The sequence below is a fragment of the Zalophus californianus genome, chromosome 15, assembly GCF_009762305.2.
Source record: "Zalophus californianus isolate mZalCal1 chromosome 15, mZalCal1.pri.v2, whole genome shotgun sequence".
Lineage (NCBI taxonomy): Eukaryota > Metazoa > Chordata > Mammalia > Carnivora > Otariidae > Zalophus > Zalophus californianus.
In genome coordinates this window covers 46258105-46275940 of record NC_045609.1, presented here as the reverse complement: position 1 = coordinate 46275940, position 17836 = coordinate 46258105, and the positions used below count along the sequence as shown (strand labels likewise).

Here is a 17836-nt window from a genome sequence, read left to right as displayed (position 1 = left end):
CTGGCCAGGCTGCGGCGCCAACACACAGGAGCCAGCCGGGTCCTGGGTCTCCGACTCTCTGCAGGAGAGCGGGGAGCGCGCTCGCCCACGCCCACGCCCCCCACACTCCTGGGCGCACACTCGGGCGCACACCCCTGCGCGCGCGCGCCGCCGCCGCCGCCACACACGGGCGCACGCACACCGCAGCCGGGCCCGGCACTGCCTTGTCGGCAGCGGCCCCGCGTGCTCCGGGGCGCACAGCCGGTCCCCCCGAGGGCGCCGCCGGCCGCCCCGCCCCGCCCCGCCCCTCGAACCCGCCGAGCGGTCCCCGCTGTGGGCTGCAAAGTTTCGCTGCGCGAGTCCGCTGGGGCGTCGCGTCAGCTCGGGCTTGGCTCGGCTCCACGGTGCTCCGGACGGCTGTGACCGCTGGCCCGGGGCTTGGGAGGCGCTGACAGACCTGAGCGCTCGGCTCCCGCCCGCCTCCACTCCGCGCCCCGCGCGGATCTCGGCATCCAGCGCCCTCGCGCCCTCCGGTGCGCCCGCGCCTTCTCTCCTCCTCCCCGGCTTCGACCCATCGCCGCCGCCACCCACCATGGCCCGTGGCCCTGTTCGGAAGAGCCCGGGACCGGGGCCCCAACTGCTCCCGCTGCTGCCTCTGCTTCTGCTGTTGCTCCGGGACGCAGGCGGCAGCCACCAGGCGCCCTCCAGGTCCGCCCCGCCGGCAGCCGCTGATGGCCTGGCTGGGATCAAAGACCCCTGGCGGCCCCCGGGGGAGGCCGCCGCCACTCTGGGCCCCGGCGCCCAAGACATGGTCGCTGTCCACATGCTCCGGCTTTATGAGAAATACAGTCGGAGGGGCGCGAGGCCGGGAGGGGGCAACACGGTTCGAAGCTTCCGTGCCCGGCTAGGTAAGTAGAGGGGGTCCCGGACACCCCCCTTTTCCTTCTCCCCCTTCCTCACTTGTTCATCCTCCCCACCACTGCAACCACTTCTTCTCTTCCTTCTATTCATAGACTCGTTCATTCATTCATTCATTCACTATTCACCAAGCACCCCATGCCAGGCCCTGAACCTCCAGTGGGGACACCAGAGTGGCAGTGACCCAGAGTTCCTGCCCCTAGGGTGCTGTCAAGACTGGGAGGGTGCCACACTTGCTGGTCTAGACCACCCCATACACAAGGCTTTAAGCACAGGGTGGAGATGGTCCTGGACTGGGGAAGCTCCTGACCGGTGGTATGCATGTCATAGGACTCAGTTGTGTTGGCTCTTGACAGATGAGAAGGGCACTGAGTGGAACAGTCAGGTGGGCATAAGGCAGCCGGGATAAAAGTGCCAGACACCGACCCAGGCAGAGGGCGTGAACCTCTAGCTGGGGGCACTTAGTAGGTTCCAGGGCTGGGCAAACAGAATGAACTGAGAAGGGCCTTGGGTGTCTGGTCTTGGGTACACACAACTGAGGCCTTGCAAGGCACTAACATGAAATGTTCAGACCATGGGGGTTTGAGGAAGGGTCCAGAAGCTTGGGCAGTGGGGGCATCATACTCCCCTCCCACCCTTGCCCCACCTGGGCAGATCCTTTGCCCTGTCCTTCACACCTTGGATGGAGCTGCACAGAGGTCACTTAGAGCACCTCCCCGCCCTGCTCTGAGAGCACTTCCATCCTGCAGCCTCAGCCACCTGCCGGCCCCGCTGGCCTACCTCTGGGGGCCCTGGGCGGGCAGAGAAGAGGCGCAGACTGGTGGCAGGGGTGGCAGGAAAACCCTGGTTGTCATGGAGACCACCCATGGTCACAGAATGCCGTTCTAGAAAGTGTGGGTAGGGGTCCACAGCAGCCCTAGTGGGGGGAAAGGCCATTCATCAGGAGAAACAAAAACAAAAACAAAAACTGTTGGTCTCTAGGGACCAACCCCTCCTGAGGTGGAGAGGAGCAAGCCCAACATTGGGGCCAGACAGTCTGGGATCAGGTCGGCCACCTGTTGACTGCTGGTTGTGTGACTCAAGGTAACACCTGTTACCTGGGAAGCTGGGCCTTGCATAACAGTGTACTGAGGAATACCTGCCACAGAAAGGCCTGGGCCCCCAGCCGCCACTGAGCAGACCACTTGGTACTGTTCCAGGGCTCCATGCCAACTGGGCCTAACTCCATCCTCCCTGGTAATTTTGATTCATCACATGCGGTCCATTTCTGGAGCATCATTATTAAATTAAGCCAGTCAAGAATCATCTAGCCTTCGGCATGACCTTTGGCATGACCTTCGGCAAATCACGAAGCCTCTGTGGACTTTACTGTACTCATCTACAAAATGGGCAGGTCATGCCAGTATCTTTCCTGTGGGGTTGCCCAGAGCCTAACACTGGCCAGATTAGGTGTTTTGGTGCATGTTGTTCCCATGGAAATACAAAGCATTTGTGTTCATATAGGTGTACACTTGACTTTGCATCCATTAACTCAGGCCTCAGAGCCTTGTCTTTGAGGAAAGCAAGGTCAGCAAGGTCCATCCTGCAACAGGGGCGAGCATGTCCGCTGAGCACATTCACTGCTGCAGCCCCCAGCATGGAGGTGCTTAGTCCTGTCTTTCCATTTGCACAGAACGGGGGTAGCACAAATAACATTGATGCATAGGGTGTTAGCCCGAAAAGGAGCTGAGGACAGTGCTTCACATCCAGCCATCCCATTTTACGGATAAGAAAACTGAGGCTGGGGTAGGGGGCCATTCACAGTGGCAGGGGCTGGCACCTCCCATGTGCCAAGCCAGTGCTGTTCCCACTGCTAGCATTTCTCCCCACCTCCATCAGATCTCAGCCCAGGGCTTGGGAGACAGAGGGTAGAGCAGACCATTCTCTGAGAGATCAGGATTAATCCGGACCAGTCTGCGACTTATTTGGAACCATTTGACAGCCTTGGGTACAAATCCCAGCTCCACCAGCTTTCCCTCTCTGAGCATGGGTTTCTGTGCACACAGTGCAGAGGTATGATTCAGCGGCATGAGGTGGGTTTGTGCCTGACATAGCATCGGCCCAGGCAGTTTGGTTTCTCACCTCCTCCCTTGACTCACATTAAGTGGCTCACACCCAGCCCCTCGTCAGCCCTCAGAGATGCCTGCTTCGTGAGCCAGCCACCGGGCTGTGAGGAGCTGTGAGCCTGGGCAGGGACCCCTCACCTTATGGAGGAGGCACCAATGTGGGGGCTTTAGCTCCGGTCATACTAGTACCATCCCGTGGCATGACAGTGGCCTCTGCAGCCTCAGTGGGGTAGTCCCTGCCACAAGGCAACATGGTTCAAGTTCTGAGTGTGGGCTGTGAGCCGGACTGCTGAGGTCCAGATGCTGAGTCTATGACCAGGGCAAGGGCTGGTAATGCTCCCTTCCTTATAGGGTTTTTAAAATGAACTGAGATATATCAAGTGTTTAAGACAGTGCCTTGGGCATGAGTTCAGTAATTTATTAGATGCTATAATGTGGACAGCCCTGGGTACAAGTCCCAGCTCCACCAGCTATAATGCTTCATAATGTGGACAGACCATACCGGAGGAGGCCAGATAAGGGACTATTATTTTAGCCACCCTTCCTCCCTCCCTTCCATTGCTTCCTGAAGTGTGTCTTGGTACCTATTAAGTCTACAGCAGTGGAGGGCGCTTCCGAGCCTGACCCTAAGGCTTAAGGTTAAACCTTCCCCCCGTCCTAAACAATTGTGTTTTAACTCTAAGCTTTTCCACTGACCTGTGTGAAATCAGGCAATTTACTTAACCTCTCTGAGCTTGATGGCTTCATCTCTAAATGAGAGTAATAATACATACTTATCTGCCAACAAGGCCAAAGGTCACATTCGTTTCAGTTCCCCAAGTATTTCCTGAGCATCTCATTAGGTGGCAGGTGCTGTAAGCTCAGAGGACACAAAGATGCACAGACTCTGGGCCCTGCCCAGAAAAGTGCACAAGCTGGGGGGGAAGGGAGAAGTAAGCGGAAGAGTCTGGGCAGCAGAACAGGGGGCACAATGTCATGGGGAGGGGCTGTGGGTATGCTTGGGAGCCAAGGGACGACACTGACCCGGCACGGGGAGGGCTGGTGGGGAGGGGCCAGCGAAGCCTTCGCAGAGGAGGTAGGGCTCCAGATAGACTCTGAAGGGCAGGTGGTGTTTGGCCAGGTGTAGAAGTGAAGCAGCCTACTGTGTGCTGGGGACTTTGGTTTCTGTGAGGAAACAATGAGAGGAGAGAGCAGGAGCTAGAGGTGGACCAGCAGGCCCAACCAGGCCGTAAGAGCCTTGAGGGGCCTGAGCTTGGCTGCAGCTGTGGGGCAGTATGTGGTGCGCAGCCAGTGGTGGAAGTAGAGGGGGAGGGAAAGGGAAGAGGGAAGGGAGAGAAGAGGGAAGGAGAGATGCAGGAGGCGGAGAGAGAAGAGGGAAGGAGAGATGCAGGAGGCGGAGAGAGAAGAGAGGATGCAATAAATTCGTACTTATCTGGAAACCATAGAAAATCACCGTAAAGAAAAGAAGTCATTCTTAATTACAAACCGAAATATAACCAGAGTTAATAGTTTAGTGGAATATATATAATATATATTATGGGTTATATAAATATATTACCATATTCTATATATAGTATATATGTTATATGTTAGATATATATATATATCATTTTTTACCCTAGGAGGATCATATCTTTAACGTGAAGGTAAAACTTGCTATATCCTCATTTAAAGTTACTTTTTTTCGCCATTACTGGTCATCCTGAACTGTTTTTCATGCCTTTTAGCCAGTTGCAATTTTTCCTGTGGAAATGGCTTCCTCCTTGTGGTCTTGAATTCTTACCGACTGGTAGAGGTTTTTTGTATAGTAAGGATATTGACTCTTCATCTATAATAGATGATTTCCTCATGAAGCGTGAGTGTGACATGGGTGACAGTGATCTGGGGTCACGGTGGCAGTGGAGGTCGGGCCATGGGTGAAGACAGTGGTGGAGGGACACAGAGTTCAAGATGGTTGTGAAGAAACAGGATGCAAAGCCGGCAGGAACTGGGATTGGTTAGATGCAGGAGGGGAGAGGCCGCGGGACTCTCTGGCTCTTGCTGGAGGGGTGGACAGGTGGCAATGCCTCCCGCTGGGTATGAGGACAGGCAACGAGGACATGGTGCCCTGAGTGCCATAGTAGCTGGTAACACATGGCCAGTATGTTCTGAGCATGTGCTGGGTACCAGACACCATGGCGTGAGCTCTGCAGAGATGATCTTACAACTTTAGGAAATGCCTACAAAAACTCTGCACAGCTTACAGATGTGGAAACGGAGGCTCCATGATTTGCCTAAGGCTCCACAACTAGTAAGTGCTACAAGCAGGATTTCCTCTGGGGCCTGCCTGAAAATAGACGCTTGATACATATTCATTCTCTTCCCTTCTGTGCAGCATCCCTGGTGGCCCATGGCTCCCTTCCTCCACCCCCCATTGGTGCTTGAATCTTTAGCCCCACTCTGGTGTGCGCTTTAGTCCTTTTAGTTCAATCTTTGGTCCCCCTGATGGCTGTTTCCAGGGCAGCGGATGAAGGGACAAATCTCCATGTGGCTTAGGTTCTGTTCTGAGAGTCCTCTTGGCCTGAAGGTTGGTCAGCAGGGTGCCTGGAGGGACCCTTGGTCTAGAGCCACCTCTTCCCTCCTCCCCCACCCAGTCCCATCCCATTACCCTCAAGAAGGAGGCTGAGTGCCCACAGAGTGGACCCAGTTAGGATTATGAGATTTCCAAAAATCCAAAGAAAGAATGGCTCATCTAAATAAAGTTAGTCCTTTCTTTCTCGGAGAGTTAGAACTCTAAAACATCCACATAATGACTTGTGTTTGCAAAATGTTTTGTGCTTCACAGCACATGGTCTTTGTGACATTCGCTGTTAGGTAGATCACCATTCTAATCCAAGTACACAGGGGAGCATGGCCGTGGGGTCAGACAGACCTGGGTGCATGCCCTGGCCCTGCCCCTTACCAGCTGGGTGACTTTAGGCAAGTTAGATACCCTTTCTGAAGCTCCATCTTCTTCCAGAGAATGAATGACACATCTGCTCTCCTCTTTGTGAAATTGGGGAATCAAGCACACATACATGTTTGGGGCTTGGACCTCCATCACTGGTAAACGATATTATTCCCATTTTAAAGACAAGGAAACTGAGGCTCAAGCAGAAGTAACTGAACAAAGATCCTGCTGCCCAGTGTCTTCAGTTGGATATGTATCATGAGCTTCATCTTCCCAAAGAATGAGGCTTTCTGGACTTACAGGATGTGTTTGCTGAGCCCGAGGCCAGCAGGTCAGGGACCCCCTTTGTTAACTGAAGCAGACAGATCTAGCAAAGACCCCACGCTTCCCCCATCATTCACCACTTACTTCCAGGCACCACCTCTCACTCAGGCTTTGGGCTAGGATCTAGGGATGCAGCAGTGCACAGAGCTGCCAAATTTCCACTCCCTTGGAGTTGGTGTTCTGGGGGGGAAGAGAAATAACAAAGAAATACGGATCAGGAAGTTGGGAAGTGACGTGAAGACAAATGAAGCAGGGGACAGAGTGACGACGTTTCTCTTCCGGCCACAGAAGCCAAGGGTGCCCTGTATTTGAGATGGCCTTTGAGCGGAGAGCGAAGGGGAGGGGGCGGGGCCTGGAGGAGGAGGGGCAGTGACAGAAGGGACAGCAGAGGCAGAGCCCTGAGTGGGGAAGCTGCGTGTTGGAGGGACCAGAAGCCAGGGTGGCTGGGGCAGAGATGCGGGTGGGCAGGGAGGCAGGCCAGGTCAAGCAGGGCCTCTGCGAGGGGTTCCGTTTTGCTCTTGGAGCAATGGAGGGCTGTGAGCAGGGCAGTGGCCTGTGAGTGAATGCACCCAACACCCCCGGGCCTCACTTGGACAGTCCTCTGTAAAGCAGTGACAGGGCAGCAGATGGGCATCATCACGATCGCCCGTCTGTCTCATCCCTGGGTGGAGCCCCTCTGGTCACCTTTTCTAGGACCCCAGTCAGTGCAACACTGAGCCCAGAGTAGGAGTTTACCTAATGTTTAGTGAGAAAGGGAGGGAGGCAGGGAGGGAAGGAAGAAAAAGAGAAAGGAAAAGGAAAGGAGGGAGGGTGGGGGGAGCGAAGGAGGGAGGGAGGGTCTTTTCTTGCTGACCATGAGACATGGGAAATAGAAATAGGGACTTCTCTTAGGGGTTTCTCTCTTGAGGCCTGGGTTCATGCAAGCCGGGAATCTTCCTGCAGGTTCCCCGTCTCTCGTCACAGCCTGGAGCCCCCTGCACTGCCTGCATGTAGACACAGTCAGAGAGCAGAGCTACCCTGTGGCCCTTCACATGCTGGGGATGGGGGTGGCCCATCACCACCCCACAGTTCCCCCCAGTTCCCCCAGAGAGGGTCTTCAGGCAGCAGGCTGCCTCATGAGGGATAAGCTCCCTATGGCCAAAGGTGTTGAAGCCACACGGAGGAAGGACTCCTGTCCTGAGTGGGATTGATCAGGCTGGGCGTCAATCTCAGAACACACTTTCTGTGGTTCTCTGTTGGAAGAGGAGCGGTATTTGCTGTCCCTCTTCTGCATCCTGTGCAGGAATAACCTTCAGGGAAGGTCAGTCCTCCTCTCAGGCACTTCTTGCTCCTTGAGGGCAGGCCTCCCAGCGCCTTCCTTGGGCCACACCTGCCTCAGGCCAAAGCTGCTGTCCCTGGCGTGGTGGTCACAGTCATCCTTCTTCATAGATCCTCTGGTCCGTTAGCTCGTCACTGGGAGGGAGGCTGAGGTGCCTTTCCTCTGGGGAGGCCTATCTCTGTTGCCCCAGTCTGCTGTGTCCTTCCTCACCAAAGGCTGTAAGTTCCTAGGCCAGAGATGCCTGCATCCTGCCGCAGTGGGCCAACTCTTTGGAAAGTGTCAGAAATGTCTGTCCTAGAGCCTCCTAACGCATTTCCTAGCAAGGAATCTGTAGAAGAACAATAGACTTCAGTTGGATAAAAGGAAAAAACACTTTAGCTGCCTTGTTAGCTGGGTTACAACTCAGATAATTTGGATCAGTGGGGGGATACCGAGTCGGTGTAGAAGAGCTTGCTTGCTCTGCCAGCCTTGGTCCTTTAGGTGGAAGTGGCAGGGAACCACATTTAGGGGCTCCTCCTTGGTGCCCAGCACACTACATATGCTATTTATCTAATCCTGCAAACGATCATGTGAAATAGAGACCCCCCCACTGTCCACCTGAGGCAGATGAGCTCGGTGTGGTCCTGAGGCGGCCTGGGGACCTGGTTCTTAGGGCCCCGTCTAGCTTGGAGGATGGGGGGCTGCACTGTTGGCGAGCTTGCGCCCCATCCACACATCAACCCTAGATACACAAACTTGCCTGATGCTTAGAGTCCTCTAGGATACTGGTGAAAACACAGATCCCTTGGCCCCGTTGCCGCAGACCCTCTGAATCGGCATCTCCGGGGGAGGAAGGCAGAGAGCAGGAAGTCGGAGATACGCAGATCTTGAGCTCAGGACACAAAGGCTGCAGTGTCTGGAGAAGCCAAGTTTAATCGGCCTTCAGGGCCCTGCGCTGCTCCTTATGTGTGGAGAACATTGAGGGGCTGCCACTCTTCTCCTTGGGTTTGCTCTGAGGGTCAGATAAGGCAGGGTCTTTAGAGTGTCATCTAAACCTTGACTGGCATTGATCAGGCCCTCTGTGGGTATGCTTTTCCCTTCCTTCCTCTCTTTCATGGTCCCTTAAGAGTACATGACAGTTCCTAATCGCTTTATGCCTTCTTCCCAATAGAAGGAAATATCCTTAAAAGGAAGATTTTGATTAAAAAAAAAAAAAACAAAAACAAATCCCAGCTGATTCTGTGGGTGCAGGTGTCAGGGAAGCTAAGAGCCTGACCCATGCCCTTTGGGCCCAGCGTCCCTGCACACATGCACAGTCCTGTGCTTCAGAGCTCTGTGCCTCTGGCAGCTTTGCCCACCAGTCTGCACCAGCACACAGACGCCTGGCATCAGGAAGGAGAGCAGGAGGAGGGAGGCAACCAGCCTGGCAGCTCTGGTCTCCCGCCAGCCTGCAGTATCACAGGAAGGCCTGGGGAACAACGCGTCCCTCCCACCCGGACCCCCTGGGGGACTTGGCCATTCAGAGAACTCATGCTGCCTGGGCTCGGGGCGGCTTCCTAGGGCCACAGATGGGGATGCTCTGCCCCGTGGCCCTGGGATACACCTGGTAGAACCAGGCAAGAAGGAAGAGGTGCTTGACAGCCCCAGGGATGCAGGGGCCAGAGCATTCTCGAGCTGCAGATGGGTTGTTTGAGGAATGCCAGTCCTTCTCATTGTTTGGGCCTCTAGAGAGCAACCTGGTCTTTGTAGATTTTGTTGAGTGGCCTTGTGCAACCCTGATATTGCTCTTCCTTTGTCAAAGAAGCTTTACAAGCCCTTGGGCAAAACATGTAGCAGATGCCCAGACAGCTGTGCCCTCAAGTCCAATTTCCCTCAGAAGGTACTCGGAACACAGGGGAGTCAGGGGCACTCTGCTTCGTTCACCTTGTTTGGAAGAACGACCACATTTAATATCTGTGAACTAGAGGGCTGGGTACATACAGGAGGTCGTTCTCACAGGGCTTGCACCTGACTCAAAGCATCCGCCAAGCCTGATTCTACCTTATCTCCTCCATGGAGATGTCAGTGGTATTCGTGCATTTGTGCATTGAGGACACTGGAGTGCAGGGAGAGGACACAGGGAGGTGCCTAAGCACCCCTCTCCCCGTCTGCTACCTCTTCCTTTTTGTAATGGGGTATTGACAATCCCCAGCCTCTCTGACCTCAGTTCCTCATCTGGTCATCGAGGATAAGTAAGGGCGTCCTCCTCAGTTTACTGTGAGGATGAGCCAAGATGAGGAAAGCCTGGCTGGCCTGGGTGGGGGGGCTCCCTAAATGGGCATTCTTCTTCCATCCCAACCCTGAGTGGGAGATCCCGTGAGCACCGGGACCTACCTAAGAAAGAACCTAACCTGTTGTGGTCTGTCCTGCCCTCACAGAAGTGGTCGACCAGAAGGCTGTGTATTTCTTCAACCTGACTTCTATGCAGGATTCAGAAATGATCCTCTCGGCCACATTCCACTTCTACTCGGAACCTCGGTGGCCCCGGGCACGAGAGGTGCCATGCAAGCAGCGGGCCAAGAATGCCTCCTGCCGCCTCCTGCCCCCGGGCCTGCCTGCACGCCAACACCTGCTCTTCCGCAGTCTCTCGCAGAACACAGCCACGCAGGGGCTGCTCCGCGGGGCCATGGCCCTGGCGCCCCTGCCACGGGGCCTGTGGCAGGCCAAGGACATCTCCCCTATCATCAAGGCAGCCCGCCAGGATGGCGAGTTGCTCCTCTCTGCCCAGCTGGATCCTGCGGAGAAGGCCCCAAGGGTGTCCAGGCCAAGCCCCCACGAGCCTTACATCCTCATCTACGCCGACGACCTGGCCATCTCAGAACCCAATAGTGTGGCAGTGACGCTGCAGAGATATGACCCCTTCCAAGCTGGAGACCCGGAGCCCGGCGCAGCCCCCAACAGCTCAGCAGACCCCCGGGTCCGCCGGGCCACGCAGGCCACCAGGCCCCTCCAGGACAATGAGCTGCCAGGTCTGGACGAGAGGCCAGCGCACGCCCCCCATGCCCAGCATTACCACAAGCATGAACTGTGGCCTGGCCCCTTCCGGGCCCTGAAGCCACGGCCAGGGCGCAAGGACCACAGGAAGAAGGGCCAGGATATGTTCATGGCCTCCTCGAGGGTGCTGGACTTCGACGAGAAGACGATGCAGAAAGCCCGGAGGAAGCAGTGGGCCGAGCCAAGGGTCTGCTCCCGCAGGTATCTGAAGGTGGACTTCGCAGACATCGGGTGGAATGAATGGATCATCTTGCCCAAATCCTTCGACGCCTACTACTGCGCGGGGGTTTGCGAGTTCCCCATGCCCAAGGTAGGCTGTCTGAGCAGCAGCGCTGCGTTCAGCCCCTTGTCAGGCTGTGAGTCCCAGCTCTGCCCCTACTGGCAAGTCCCTCTGCCTGGTGACCTATTTCCCGGCTGTGAACTGGGGATTAGAACACCTCCCATCTATTCAAGGTGGGGATGAGTAGGCAGAGGTCCTAGAGTGGCAGCCTGTCAGGGGAATACAGCCCACAGATGGATGTGGTTTGGCTGGGCTTTTGAAAGGGCTGACTTAGCTGAGTTTGAATTTTAAATCAGAACATGTCTTCCTTTGAAAAGCAGGAGATTTATGCAATCTGAAGAGAAACCAGAGTAGGAGAATCCATCTCCTTAGGTGTGTGTTCCCACATAGCAACTGCCTTACAGAGCTGGAAGCACATGCTGCCCCCCCCCAGCCCCCCTGTAGGCAAGACAGGCCTCTAAATCCCCTTCCTCACCAAGGCTCTTGTTTCTATTCCTGGTCTGGACCTCAGGGCACTGGGGTCTGTGCCCAGCACAGAACTGGTCTCAGTGGCTTCCTAGTGACTCCTCCCCACCCCCGCCCGCCCCTGCCTCCCACACAGGACAGGGATCCACGGGGCAACTAGCTCTCACCGTGCACGAGTCTGCAGGAAAGACGGCATGCAGCTGTTTTATCCACCGTGCTGGCCCTGGGGTTTGCAGTCTCCCCTTCCCTCCGGGCTGGGTTGTGGCTCTGTCCGTCCATCTCCCCATGGCCAGAGCTGCAGTGGGCTGGCTGCCAGGTGAGGTCGGCCCTCCCCACAGAGTGCACACTTCCCTCCTGCTTAGCTCCTCTGCTGAGTTTCAGGTCATTCTTTCCCCTTCAAGAAAGGAAGTCCGTGCATAAATCCAATTTGAAGGTAAATAAATCAGTCGGCTGTGATTTCCCAGCCACAGACCCGGGGCAGCATTAACCTGCTTGGGAATTAAGGGGCTTTTCTTGCATGTGCGAGAGAGGAAGGGAGGGGCCCGACAGAGAGACAGGTGTGGGCCGGCAGAGCCTAGCACAGGCCTGGGCAGATGCCGGATGAGCGGTGAGCAGGCTTCAGCTGGCTGACCCAGCACTTACCTTATCAGTCTGGCTGACGGCCTGCCGCCTTCCTTGACAGCGGGCTGAGCCCGCAAATCACATGTCCCTACCTTGCTGTCCTACCCACGTCCCCACGCAAGGGGCCTTTCTCATCAACGCACTACATATAAAACTTCCTTTGGCCCGCAATGAGGGGTAACTCCTGCAGCCTGGTCCTGTATCTCTTGTTCGAGGTGCTTGAGAACAGCATTCTCTGTGTTTGTGGTGGGATCCCGACTCCTCTGGGTGTGCAAGGCTGCCTGGGGAGGGAAAGAAAGCCCACACGGCCCCTGCAAGCATGTTCTCCAACTTGCCATGACTTTGGGCTGCTTCCTAACTGAGGGGTCTTGGTCAAGTTACTTAGACATTTTAAGCCTCCACTTCTTCACCAGTCCAATAAAGGTAATCCCACCCCATACGACTGATACTATGACAAGATGGGGTGATGAGGTGAAGCAGCCCCTGACACCCCACAGTCAGACCCGTCTGGGAAATGTGCATTCCAGCCCCATCATGCTGGTGCACACACGCCTGTGGGCCTTCCCCTCCAGTGCTAAGAACGCACTCACATGGGAAGCGTGTCGGAACTCCTGGGACTGGGAAATGTGGGCAGCTGTGGCCCGGGCAGAACAACTGGGCATCGCCCTCTGCCCAGTTCCTGCCCAGGTCCAGGGACTCCTTGGGGATGAGTGATGCACAGGTGCCCCCAAGTGGCCAGTCGTGTAGGGATGTAACTTCCCTCTGGGAGACCCAAAGGGCAGGAAGGACTGAGGCTTTTGCACACCTCCCTGGGACTCAGTCTGTGGCTGACTTCAGAGGAAATGTGTGCCCAGCCCTGGAATCTCACCTTTTCTTCTAGGCTGACACCTTTTCTGTGGCCTCCTCGAGGACATGCAGGTGGCACAGTGGGTGGGTGAGGGCAGAGCGCCTAGGTGACCGTGCTCCTTTCTTGCCTTGCAGATGGTCCGCCCGTCCAACCACGCCACCATCCAGAGCATCGTCAGGGCTGTGGGCATCGTCCCGGGCATCCCAGAGCCTTGTTGTGTTCCCGACAAGATGAACTCTCTTGGGGTCCTCTTCCTGGATGAGAACCGGAACGTGGTTCTGAAGGTGTACCCCAACATGTCTGTGGAGACCTGTGCCTGCCGGTAAGACCAGCCACTCCGGGATGGAAGGAAACCTCCGTCCCGCTCCACACCCAGCAGGGCAGCATCCTCAGGGCCTTCTGGGGTGAGGGCTGCATATGCGGGCAGAGCTCACAGGCACCCTTGCCGGGTCCCAGAAAGATCTGTCCCTCTGGGGCCCATCCTGGGGTCTCTCATTGCTGATGACTTAGCCCCCTACATGCCAGTCTGAATCTCCTGAAGGAATCGGGGAATTAGCCTTCACCTGAAGGCTGCTCATCGTCCATCCCCTCTGCTCTGAAGACCTGAAAGCCGAACGGGTCCACCATGTTGGCTTATGTGACCCATCCTGTCATCACCAGGGAAGAAGGCTGCAGATGTGAGGGGACCTGCTCTCTTCACAAGGGAAGAACCTCTGTCTAAACAGTCAGTTGAAAACATGTTGGGCCACATATTGATACTGAAACGCAACGCCTAAATAACGGTATGAACTTTGAAACTCCGCTGCAAAAGCTTTCACACATAGAGTATGCACATATAACCAATCGTGGTTTCTTTTTCTTAATATATATTTTATTTTAAAAGAAAGAGGAGGGAGTAGACACCATTCCCCATAGAGGTAATCAGGCTGGTTAAGTGTGCATTGTTTAAACATGTTTATTGAAATAACACATGCAGTAATATGTTGGAATACTAAAAAATAACCAAGATTTTTATATTTTTGTAAATTATACTTTCTATCCTGTAGATTGTGTATGTTATGTGTTTTTATGGAAAGCTAATAAATTAAAGGTACAGTGGTATCTTGAAAAACTAAATGTCACCCATTCCAAAATATGGATAGAGCCCCACCTACAAATATGACATGTTGGTGGCCACTGGGCCCTCCGTTAGGAGCAGAGCCCCCCTAGGCCTCTCCACACCTGTCTCTATCCTAAGCTCCGGAAACCAGCTACTCCTAAGCCTGCCAGCATCCTGCCCGCGCCCACTTTGCTGCGTAGGTGCCATCCTGGGCTCATCCAGGCAGGAGAGGGCCCCCAGGCAGGCACAGTGGTTTCACAGAGCTTCTTCACATCCTTAGCTTCAGAGGAGACATTGAGCGATTGAAAGGTGTCTGAGCCATTTAAAGGAACAATCTGTGGTGCCCTGGGTAGAGACCTCTTACGTGGGACAGTTCAAGCAAGAGATTCAACGGGAAGCAGGCAGGGGCGTCTCCTGAGGTCCAGGAGCTTCTGCTTCCTTGTCAGCAGCCCCATCCCCAAAGGCCTTCCCACGAATGGTTCCCTTACCCCCGAACTGACAGCACCCCAAGAAGGCATCAACTCTAGTGCCTGAAGCTGATCGACCGGCATTTCTGAAGAAGAATCTGGCTCCGATTTGGGGCAGGTGTATAACAGCCCTTCAGGTGGGACCTGAGAGGATGATCCAGCCCCAAGTCTTACTTGGAGGAGATTGAGAAGCCATGAGCAAGTCCTCTGAGAGGGAACTTAGGAGGAGAAAAGAAGCCCATGATGTCTATCTTAAGTCAGGCTCCTGAGCCGAGTGTGCCTGGGCAAGGGATAGATGAGAAAGTGCTCCCAGGAAAGACAGGCAAGGAAGGGGAAAAACTGGTCGGGAGGCCAAGAAGCCAGGCATCCCAGATCCTGGATCTTGTGGGGAGCTCTGGAGCTTAATTATACCTCAGGGTTCGCCCAGCCTTGAAGCAAGGGAGCTGGACATTCAGACCGCTTCTTCAGGTTGCTCCCGGGTGGGGAGATGGAAACTCCCAGTTCTCTGGCTCTCTTCCTGGGAGCTCTAGAAGCCCAGGTGGCCTCTGAAGAAGGCTGCGGTGGCTGTAGCCGGAGGCAGAGCCACAGACACTGGAAGGAGTACCCAGAACAGGTAGGTGTGGGGAGGGGGTCCTCAGGGCACCAAGTGGAGCCCAGCAGAGTCTGCTCAGCATCTCCTCCGAGGTGCTCCAACTGGTCCTGGGACATGTGTGGGGACAGCGGCCCTCCCCAGGCAGACATCAGGTGAGGCAAGGGAGTGGTCCTGCAGGGACTGGGCTGGGCCTACAGGATCCGTTCTCTGGACTGGGGTGTCTCAAACTGATCTGCATATGGAGCGTCTGGCTCGCCACATCTAATCCTTTTTGGAACATAACAAGATATAAATTAATAGCAAAATGAATAAAAATATTGTGACGTGATAAGGGTCCCAATGCCTTTCTTCTCAATATAGATTCTTCCTTTTTCCTTGCCCCCCTCAATTTTTTCTCATACAGTGCTCCCCTTCCATTTCTTGATGAAGCTGGGGTGTCCTATAAGAGTTCTGTCTTATTCCTTCTGGCCTTCGCAGTTCCTGGGAGATCTGGGTCACCACGAAATCCTATGGCTTCTGAGAGTCTTCATTTCTGGTTAACGAGGATGGGGGGTGGGCTGGGAGGATCACCCCTTTGTCCAGCCATGTCGGGGCTCCACGGTTGTGCCAGGATGGATGTTACCCAGCGGTGATGACTTTGGAGTGTGCTGGAAGGAACTGGTGTTTTCGGTGACCGCTTTTATGAAGCACCATGAAGTTTAGATAACGGCATCTTGTTTAGGCACGCAGCAACCTTGCAACTTAACTACCCAATTGGTGCCACAGAAAAACAGCTCAGGACAGGTAAATAATATGGCCACCACCAATGTCTTACCAAGACCGCGGGCCATGTCAGCTTTGACGCCCAAGGCTGCCTGATTCAAGGCCTATATGGCTGGAGCTGCTCCCCAGCTTCCTGGACAGTGACCACCCCCCCCCTGCCACCAGCCAATCAGGGTTTTCCCAATGGCACTGAGTGACCTTATAGTAAAGCAAGGTTTAGAAAGAAATGTTTGTATGAAACAATTTTTTCTTCCTCTTAAAAGCCAAATAGCAGCATCACATTGTCATAAAAGCAAAAGGTTCCAGCACACAGCCTAGACGTGCATGGGTCCCTGAGGTCACCCAACTTCATCTGTGTCAGCTTGGAAGAAGCTGTGTGGTGGCTTGCCAGTGAGCCCTATTCCTGAATGTTTATATTCTCTGAAAGGGTAGGGTCTCATAGATTAATTCATGTGACAAATAGAGACAGTACAACTGAAAGCCAGAAACCTTAAGGCAGGGGGGAAACTTTGGAAAACCTCTGACGTAACCTTTTTTTCCTAACAAGTAGGGAAACTGAGTCCAGGTGCTACCAAGTGTCTAGCCTGAGGCATTCCAACAGGTGCCTCTGTAGGTCTAAGTCATTCATAAAATGCCACACGAGCTGTAGCCTATAACTAATGCTTCTTCTGTGGCCAGGATGCATGCAGGGCCAGGCTGGAAGAGTCTGCAGCAGTCTGGGGTGGGGGTGGGCGGGTATGAGGAGGGGGCTCCAGTGGGAGAGGAATGGAGTTGATTCCAGCAGGATGGAAGAGCTGGACTGGCTGGAGGCATAAAGACAATGTAGGTACCAGCTTGCCGGCCCTGGCTGTTCAAGGCTATTTCCTTTTACCAAAACCTGGAAACATAAAATCCTTCACTGATAAACTGGTGCCCCTGAGATTTTTATTCCCTTTCTCTCTTCTACTCTCGGAGAGAATGGTGCTCATTCCAGCTTTCCAGTATTTTTCCTTCCCTCTCCATTCTAACCCCACCCTAAATCCCTCGGTGTGTGCCAGCAGTCCTGTCTGTATGAGTAGGGGTGAGCAGGGGAATGCACCTGTTTGTTCAATTATTTAGCGGCTACTGTGTGCCCCATCCCGTACTAGGCAGTGTAGACATACTTCATCTCTTGGAAGACTCGTACAAATTTCCTCTTTTATCACATCCAGTGTGCAGATTTGAATGTGCATCAGAATCAGATGGAGGGCTTGACCAGGTTGCTGGGCCCTGCTTCTAGAGTTGCTGACCCAGGCCAAGATTTTGCATTTCTAACCAGTTTTCAGGTGCTGCTGCTGGAGGGCCAGGAACCACACTTTAAGAACCACTGTCCAGGAAATGTGCTGACCAGCTGGGCACAGTCCTGAGACTGATGCCTTCTGTGCCAGACGTGAGCAAGGTCCCACAGAGGCTAGGTTCAGAGCCAGGAAGGGACCTAGCTCCTACTCTGCCTGACTCATTCTCTCTCCTTACAGCCTCAAGGTGGGTCCAGTTTTCATTCTCTGGGCAATGTGTGGGTAAGTGTGGAGTTTGAGCAGCTCACAGAAACAGGTGTCTTCATGGCATACCTTCTGGGACAGAGGGATTCCTGATGCCCTGGAGGCAGCTGTATCACAAAAATTCAGGCTGATTCTGTCCCTCTTCCATAAATGAAGGCTGAAGTCTGTCTGCCGGAGAGATGATCTTCAGCGGTCCTTGAAATCAATGGATGAGTCAGGTGTGCCTCTCTTATTCATTGAATTATACTTCTCCCATAGCAATTGCATGTGATGACTCTATTTCTGTGATTCACAAGTTGTGGGAGAGATGGTACTACAGGGGCTTTGGTTAAACATCACCATAGCATTGTAATGCCAAACTATCTGGGCATCAATTACGGACCGGAAGACAAGACTAGGTCAGCAACCACCAGGGCAGAGCCAGCGTGACCAACACAATGCCTGGAGTACCCTAAGGTGTTCAAGGACATGCGCAGAGACGAGCATAGAGGCCTGCCCAGAGGAGACGTCCAATCCACCATGAACACAGGGCCCGCTCTCTGGACGTGTCAAATTGCAGGAAGGATGTGCCAGCTCAAGCCAACAGCCGACAGGGGTCCTA

General features: G+C 54.4%; 1 protein-coding gene across 1 annotated transcript; it reads left to right on the top strand.

Annotated features, from left to right (window-relative positions):
* The first annotated feature begins 212 nt into the window (after nt 1-212).
* Nucleotides 213-15175, top strand: GDF10 (growth differentiation factor 10). Its single transcript, XM_027594686.2, has 3 exons — nt 213-887; nt 9970-10895; nt 12933-15175. The coding sequence occupies exons 1-3, from the start codon at nt 572-574 to the stop codon at nt 13122-13124; spliced, it is 1434 nt and encodes a 477-aa protein (XP_027450487.2). The 5' UTR covers nt 213-571; the 3' UTR covers nt 13125-15175.
* Nucleotides 15176-17836: the final 2661 nt, after the last annotated feature.